We start from the raw sequence: 8,780 nt of genomic DNA, 5'->3' as shown, positions 1-8,780 counted from the left end.
CGACATGCTTAAGACCATATATATAACACATAAAACACCCCTGTTGTGTTGGGCACAAAGTGCACTTGCGTCTTTCATCTTCCGCTTGCTTAATCTGCACCAACGTTATCTACTTGAAGTTGTCTCCTCTTGTGCGGAGAGTGATGCCATGGACATCGTGCTGAAGGGGAACTGTGTCCCGACGATGCTCGAGAAGATTGCGGGAGATTCGAATGTCTGTCCGGGATCGATGGTTTCCTTCCAGCAAACACGATATGCCAAGGTGATGATCACCAGGACGTTGCAGATGACGAGACTAAGGGCGGCCTAATTTCCATCGGATGTTTGCAAAGGTATGTGGGTATGGGTATTTGTGCTTACCTTGACGTGTGCAATAATGAGCGTAGCTTCTGTGGTGGACTGGAAGAGCATTATCGAGTGAGGGATTGCGATGACAGTGATTAGAAGTGATGCGCCGAATGAGGCGAGGATCAATATTTTCCCGTTACGCGAGAGCCCTACATTTTTCCATAACTGCACCGGTACGACAATGAGGGAAACATCCGCGATTACGTCCGCTGCAGGAACCCATAACTTGAGGATCATAACATGCATACAAAACAGAAAGGGGTACTGACTGATCATTTGCGAGACCGCTACCGACTGGGTCATCTGGCACGCGTAGATGCACGTCTTGACCTTCTGTACAAGCATCGCAGCCCACATGCACGCGAAGGACACTGCGATGAAATAGGTGATCCACTTATGAATCTTGGAACATGAGGGGTGGGCAATTCGGATGATGGAAAAAATGATGCTCATGCGTGCAGCCCTGAACTAGTGAATTAGAGATGGAACTGAGTGAGCTTTGATACGCACCACACGACGGAGGCAAAGACCACTCCGAAGGTCCAGGCCGGAACTGATTTGAATGTAAAGTAAATCTTGGAGTGCGAAGCCAAGGACTCTGAAACTCACAATGTACGGGGGTATGGATCCAGATCCACATCAGGCAAACAGCTAAGGGATACAGTGGTTGGTTACGGAGTAAGGTAGCAAGCAAGGAGATCTCTACTGTCTGAGATGAGTGCCAATGCAGCCCACGCATCTTCCCACCATAAGTGACGCGTCCAAGCTCTGTAAACAAGCCTGAAGATGGTGCAGAGTATAGCAATCCCATGTGATACCGACCCCGCAACTTCCCAAAGGGTGGTTAACAAAAGTGTATAATATACTGGCTACCTTCCACTTACCTGCTAGTCGAAGGAAGTAGGATGTCATTATCAGATAACAAGGAAGGGTGATCTCTACATTCAAATGGTAAAGATCAGCTATATACGCGCTGCAGGAAAGCCCTTTGTGTATGTCTCCTAGATTATCTGATTATATTAGGTATCATGCTCTTGGAAGCGACGACAACCTGCAGGGCCGACTGACAGAGTCTTACAAATGTTGGTGCCTGTTGGGACCATATGTCAGTGATGCCACCCAGTTCGGATCAGGAAGCCAATGTACAGCAGAACGCACTCACATGACAGCCTTGAGACATAATAGCATTGAATGCTGAACCAGTGTGGATCATAATTGCAGACGAAGACAGGATCCTCGGTGATACATAAGCTACTCGGGCTATGCATAATTGCTAATTATCAAACCATCTTTAATGATGATCGGATCCCCCTCCTCATGCAAAGGGTCGAGTGACAAAAGGTGACAAGCTGAGCCCCACTCGCGAGAGTAGAATTGCTGAGGGTGTCTGATTCTGAACCTACCCTTCGGAAGACTGAGGCGCGCAAGGTACGCGTGGAACAACTTAAAAATGATGACATTGATTACGAAAAATGAACGTTAACCGTGACTGCTTGGTGACTGCTACAAACAACGCGTCAACAAAGGACTCCATCGAATTGCAATCGTGCAGCACGTTGAACTTGGATGTGCAGAACACGCTCGCATGGGGGATATCATGGCCAAGAATGTCAGCTCCCTCGAGAACGAGGTATGCATCTACAAAGTGAGTCTCTTCATCAATGAACAATAGGTGGCAGACATTTACAGTCTCCGTTGTCTTGCCAAGGCCGGCGTTTTCATCTAAATCGTGAAACTCTGTGACCCTAAGTATAGATAGATTCGCCGACAGGTCGTATCAAAACTATAGAAGATTGTTCAACCCTGGCATGTCGGTGTAAACTGAGTCGGACGTGGGAAGCATGTACGTTGTATTGCACGTTACAACTTGAATGCGTGCGCCAGTATGTATCTAACAACACTTGATACCTTGTAGGCTTGTAGCAAGGCTAATACAATGTTGATGCGGCTGCCGGTTGAATCTAGATGAATTACACAGCAATGCATCTCGGGTACAAACCATCAGTTTAATGACAGGTGTTGCCTGCTTTCTCGCTTATGCCTTCGTTACCTTCCCGCTGGGCATGCCGAACATGACAGCTGCCAGATCTGCAGAACCAGTTCAGCACGAAAGACACCTCTTGTACTACACCAGGATCCTCTCAACATGCGGACAGCACGGGAATGATGAAATGGAGAGTGAATAAGATCGTGAGTCTGTGAAATGGAATGCAGGTGGATCAGCGCTGAGGGGCAGTCCTTGAAGACCATAGGTACGTAATTCCGAGACTTAGAAGGTCGCTATGCCAACTCTGGATTTGCTTTGGACATCCAGGGGACCGAACCGTCATTTCATGGGTCACTAGCACTGGGCAGTGGCGAAGTGAATCCTAGTGAACCCCCCAGAGGCTCATGCGTTGTGCTTGTACTAATTCCGCACAATTTTCTCCGTCCGCCCCGTCGCTACAACATTCAAACATGGGACTTGAGAGTCTTCCCCAACTCAACAGCCACGCCAACGTTCACAATGTATTGAGTATGTTGCTCACTTGGACTTCCAATGGTACTCGGCTCCTCTTAACAAGCAGCGAAGGTGGTCCTGCCATCCGCTCTTGGGATATCTCTAATTGCAAAAAGGCTATGGTCCATGGACCGATCGCAACGAAAAGGAGGATATCAGTCAACTCATCTTGAACCTTGGCATCGCCGTAGCAGTCGGGATGAGTGCATTGTGCGATGTTCTTGGTGGATGCATGACTTATATCCGGTGGCGGGAGGACAATCTCGCAGTGGATGATACCGCTGCGCGGTGATCCTCTCACTTGCTAGTTTACTCCTAGTCCGATAAACTCGTGTGCACTGGTCCTTTACGGGGCAAACGGAAGGTCCATTTCTACCCAGATATTCGATGTATACTTTCACTGAGTCTTCACCAGAATTGCCTACGTGATGTGGGTTGTTTCATGGCCAGCAGACCATTTCCCCCGTCAGATACTTACCCTTGGTCGGAGATCTGCAATATCTCGAAGGTGGTGAACTAGGAGCACATCGACAGGTCCCGTGACTATGTGGGTCCCCTCACTCCGCAATGAGGTGTAATAATGCATTTTGGCTTCTGCGTCTAGACGCCACAGGGCATTCCAGCCAACACCCTGAATCTAACCACACATAATATGAGCCGGAAAATGATGGCACTGCATGAAGAGGAAGCCAAAGTAGAAGAAAGGTATGAAATTCAACCAACTCAGACGTTGTCGAATTGCGGAACTTGATATGAATGGTGCAAAAAACTTGAAAATATAGCAAAACACAAAGTTGGAAATTTCAGGGTGATCAAGCAGGTGTCTTGGCCGGCACAATCATTCAAGCTGGCACAGTAAATCGTGCACCGCGTGAAGTGACCAACTGGCCGAGTATCCGGGAAACAGACGCTCTCCATAGCATGCACGCCTGCAGGCACGCTACCGCATTATTTCCCATGGAAGCAAGCACCCATCTTTTTTCCGGTTCCCTCGCCAGCGTCGCCTGGATTGTTTATGTAGATCGACAATACAATGCTTCTCTTAGTAAGCTTCATTCGATACGTTGCTGATGATATTGACTCGCTGGCTCTGAAACCACTGTTTGAGTTACATTCGAAACGAGTTACTCATGCCATGCCAGCCTGCGGCGTTTCCTTACACTTACAAAAGGAGACAAGCTAGGGCTCAGATCTAGGAGTGCTCAGAACCCCCCGGGCACTGCTTGGTTGACGGGCCGATCAAATCCGTTCTTCGGCCCAAGCCACGCATTTTCCCGGTCCCTGAGCATTGAGTAGCCAGCGCGTGACCCCAAAGCTCATTCGAACGTTCGAGCCAGTTTTATCTTGCCCTCGGCACCGTGCTTTTCATATCGGCCTGATCTATCTTCTCTGCGCAGATCCGGTCGCAGGTACATCACCACGTTTCCACTGCAAGCCCAAGAGAATATCAACTGGGAGGTCCCAATGGACGATCACACCACTAGTGACTCAGTGACTACTCGAGCTTTCTTGTCCCATGGTTCCGGAAGAATGAAAAACCTAAACTACCCGAGCCTAGTATGCGACGACAAAAACGACAAACTTAGGATTGATAGGATGAGGTCATTTCTCGATGTGATCATTACCGGTACGTTTGACAGGCAGCTGATGGCCGAGAGAGGATTGGAAGCATATCTCGTATCATTTCACATCAATTTCACACAGGCAAGAACTGCGCTTGATGGGTCTCAAGTTTTCCGACCCTAATGTGGGGAGTCCCGCTCACGAGCAGGCGTCGAAAAAGGCTCAGCAGTCGCAAATTGGAAGCTGTCACTGGCCTGTGCATCGTTATGGCATGCATAGTATGGTGTAATTCATGCCAGACGGACAGAAAACTCCCATCGTCAGTTGAGATGACCCACTTGCGGTTACACTCCGCGGACCGCAGTACGAGTTAACGGGTGAATATCCATGCTAACATTTCAATATCATGATTTACCACTTATTGGTTACAGTCATCAGCCAAGCAACGAATTTTCAGTATTCACTGCCCATGTCCGAACCGCCTATATCTGGAGATCCTACATCGCAGAGAATCGATGAGGTACAGAAACTCCAGCCATACCCTCTGGAGCCATGTTGCTAACCAATGCTGTTAGCTCCTGCAGCGAGCCCACGAGCTTTATACGAAAGCTCTGCAAGGAAACCCCTCAGATCTAGACTTCGCCATCGCACACTACCGTGGAGCGCTGGGCGTAATCTGGAATCTGTCTTCCGATGCACATAGCCAATTACTGGGCGATTTCGCAAATGTCCTGGTCATGCGCTTTCAGCAGCAGGGCAGTCGTGCAGATCTTGCTTGTGCCATGGAATGTCACCTTGCAGGATTGGCTCTTCGCCCAATTGGACATCCAATGCGAATGATCACCCTTATGGACTTTGCCACAGCTCTTCTTATTCGTTTCAAAGAAGACAGCACGCTCAGTGACATCCACCTTGCCATTGATAATTTCGCTGCTGCACTATCTCTTTGTCCCTTCGAGCACCCGGCCAGGTGTGCACTCATCATGAAATCCGCCAATGCTTTCCTTTCGCGATTCGAGAATTGCGGAGATGCCGAGGATTTAGAGCGTGCAATTGAGCAGTATCAGTCGGTCGTCGAATTATCACCTCCTCGCGAACGCTTGGCTCCCCTTAGTAACCTTGCCAACGCCCTTCAGTCCCGCTTCCATCGGTTTCATGAGCTAAACGACCTCCAATTGTCCATTCAACATTCTTGCGCCGCGCTTCATCTCCTTCCAACATACCACCCTGCCCGACCACAGATTCTCCGCACACTAGCAGGTGGTTTTTTCGAGCGTTTTCATCAGAAAGGAGACACTGTCGATCTTGAGACAGCCAGAAGGTACTGTCAGGCTTTACTCGACCTGTGTTCTCAAGAGCATCCCTACCATACTCTTGCACTCAACAATCTCGCCGATATTTTGCTCGCACGTTTCCAACATCAGGGTGATCCAATCGACCTTGATCTCGCCATTGGCCACTATCGGACTGCTTGCATTCATTCGGAAGGACAGCCTGATCAAGGAATGCATCTTGATCACCTAGGCAATGCGCAGTTACTCCAGTTTCGTCAATGTGGTGACATGGCTGATTTGCACCGCGCAATCGAGAACCATACTCTAGCTCTCGAGCTACATCCTCTGGGCCACCAGTGTCGACCAGCTACATTGGCAGCCCTGGCGAGCTGCCTTGATGTTCGTTTCGAGCAACAAGGAGAGCTAGCAGATCTCAAAACAGCCCTCAATTGCTACAACGACGCATTGACGTTATGCCCAGAAAACCACCGTCGACGGCCTGTCATACTGAATAATATCGCTGCTGCCTTGGAGATGTACTTCAGGCAGTATAACGATCTCAACGACCTCAACCGCTGTATCGCATATTATCGGGAAGCTCTTGATCTGTACCCCACAACCCATGTTGACCGGCCAGTTACCTTGACCGGCCTGGCTTGTGCGCTGTTGAGCAGGTTTGAGCTCCTCGGAAATGAATTTGATATTGACCAGGCCTTACTTCACTGCACCGTAGCACTGGATGCTCGGTCGCTAGGACATCCAGCAAGACCAGCTTCTTTGCTAACTATGGCAAAGATTCTTCGGTCTCGGTTCTTGCCCTGGGATGACCCCAAAAAGCTCGATGCCGTCTTCGAGCACCTTCGCGCAGCTAAAGATGCCTGTCAACCAGGGCATTCGCTGCTTCTCGACATCCACGCGGAGTTATCCATGATACATTTTCTTCGTTATCTCGTGTTGCAGCATTCCATGGATCTTAAAGAGGCCTTTGGCTATCACGAGCTGAGCATGGCTTTCGGTTCTGGAGGGATATGGGTTGCGTTCCGCGCATCGCTGTATTGGGTCCAGAGCGCCGAGATGTTCAGGCATGCTTCTGCCGTCGATGCATACCGAACAGCCTTGCGTCTTCTAGACCGTTGCGTTATAGTTGCGAAGGCTCCAGAGCTCCGACGGGAGCTAACACGACGGCACGCCGAGCTGATGCTAGATGCATTCTCTGCGGCAATCCGTCACAAACAACCTGACCTAGCAGTCGAGATGCTAGAACAAGGACGTCTGCTGCTCTGGACCCAGCTGGCTCTCCATCGGAGCATTCTAGATGATCTCAGAAGCTGCGGCGAGCAGGGTGCTCGTCTTGCAGACAATTTTGAGCAGCTCAATCACCGACTAGAGCGCGGCCAACAGCACCACAGAGAGGTACAGAAACAACGGGATGCGGTGATCACGCAAATCCGGCGCCTGGATGGCTTCAGCCATTTCCTCATGCATCCGTCCTATGCTGACATTCAGAAGGCGGCTCGTGATGGTCCAGTCATCGTGGTTAACGCTAGCCAGTACCTGTGTAACGCCATCATCATATTTACCACTGGACAACCAGCTCTCGTTCCCCTTCCAAAGATCACCCTAGCAGATGTTGCTCGTTTGGCCTCTCTTTTTCACGATATCGTACGATATTCTGGTGATCCCGACCCTGGTCGTGACAGGGAGAGACGGCTGATTAATTTGCTCACGGAGTTATGGGATCTGGTGGTCAGTCCAGTGGTTGACCGTCTTCTGCCACACACGCCAAAGGGTTCGCGGATATGGTGGTGCCCGACTGGCAAGTTTGCAGCCTTGCCACTTCATGCTGCAGGTCTGCACCATGGTATCGAGTTGAACCTCTCCCAGCTATACATATCTTCATACGCCCCGACTTTATTGTCTCTCATCAAAAGCAGAAGAACCAAAAGTAGCAACACACCGCGCCGGTCGTCATTCGTTCCTTCCTTGACCAATTTTCTCAAAGGCCGAAAAGGCAAATCTTCGAGACCTTCCACTCCAATTCTCACGTCATCTACATTCGCTGCTATTTGCAGTGATGAAAAGACGGAGGACATCGACATGCTCCGCAAAGTGCTTCCTTTGACGTGCACCATGACGCGCATCACGGGTGCCAACGCAACGTACGAACATGCCATTCGTGCCATTCGCGAACAACCATGGATTCACTTTGCCTCGAGAGCAGAGCCCAACTTCGACCTTCCATTCGAGTCGCATTTTCCCTTACATGACAAGCCGATGTCCTTGTTGGAGATAGCACAGACATTGGCGGAAGTGGAGCGGCCGCCTGAATTCGCGTTTTTATCTGTGAGCCACGGGTCCAGTGGAACGGAGAGACATGAGACCATGCACTTTCCCCATGCTCTTCATTTGGCAGGATTTCAAAGCGTTGTTGGCACGATGTGGGCTGTGGATGAAGAGGTCACGCGGCGGATAGCGTCGGCATTCTATCACTCTGTGGTTGTGGAGTCAAGAGGCGCGGTAAATTGTACCAACGCGGCAAAAGCTTTGAGCCAAGCCCTAAAGATGGTGGAAGAAGGGATACCATTAGAGCAAAGGATTGCGTTCGTCCATGTCGGTGTCTAAATGCGTCGTAATGAAGAGTAAAATTGTTTGAATCCTCGATCTCGAGATCCCCGTATGGCTTCGCTTTAGTAGGATTCCTCGAAGTAACGAACTGTACCAAGCTCGTATCGGCCTGGCCAAACGAATAGCAAGCTCCTAGTTCCATCGATAAGAAACCAATGGAACGTGTAGATCTAGGTTTACGGCACAAAAGACGTTGAAAGAACTCATGGCATGCGTCAAAGACAGATGTGCACGGGGAAGACGAGCTTACGATATCGACATTTGTGATGTGCACCGATGTCCATATGCATACAAGTGGGAAAAACCTATGTATGAGGTCCTATCAATTGATCATTAGTATCATACAAGAACAGCTGCCAGTGCCACAATCATGATGGAAGGGAGGCTGTGCAGCTTTGTTTGGCAAATCCTTTAGATCCAAACAACCGCTTTGTACTCTCAAGGTCAATGTACTAAGTAAAGTTGCCCGT

At 49.6% G+C, this 8,780-nt stretch overlaps 2 protein-coding genes across 2 annotated transcripts; one reads left to right on the top strand and one right to left on the bottom strand.

The window, feature by feature from the left end:
* On the bottom strand, positions 1 to 1,434 carry DEU56DRAFT_174474 (uncharacterized protein). The gene is made up of 7 exons (XM_041344913.1): positions 1,233 to 1,434; positions 1,055 to 1,177; positions 958 to 999; positions 859 to 901; positions 618 to 811; positions 361 to 557; positions 1 to 306 (listed from the first exon to the last, which is right to left on the bottom strand). The coding sequence occupies exons 1-7, from the start codon at positions 1,258 to 1,260 to the stop codon at positions 106 to 108; spliced, it is 828 nt and encodes a 275-aa protein (XP_041201683.1). The 5' UTR covers positions 1,261 to 1,434; the 3' UTR covers positions 1 to 105.
* Positions 1,435 to 4,698: 3,264 nt separating this feature from the next.
* DEU56DRAFT_174443 (CHAT domain-containing protein) lies at positions 4,699 to 8,758 on the top strand. The gene is made up of 3 exons (XM_041344912.1): positions 4,699 to 4,788; positions 4,843 to 4,931; positions 4,987 to 8,758. The coding sequence occupies exons 2-3, from the start codon at positions 4,881 to 4,883 to the stop codon at positions 8,305 to 8,307; spliced, it is 3,372 nt and encodes a 1,123-aa protein (XP_041201682.1). The 5' UTR covers positions 4,699 to 4,788; positions 4,843 to 4,880; the 3' UTR covers positions 8,308 to 8,758.
* Positions 8,759 to 8,780: the final 22 nt, after the last annotated feature.

The sequence above is a fragment of the Suillus clintonianus genome (assembly GCF_016758775.1).
Source record: "Suillus clintonianus strain FC179 chromosome Unknown DEU56scaffold_163, whole genome shotgun sequence".
NCBI lineage: Eukaryota > Fungi > Basidiomycota > Agaricomycetes > Boletales > Suillaceae > Suillus > Suillus clintonianus.
This window is presented reverse-complemented; position numbering and strand designations above follow the sequence as displayed.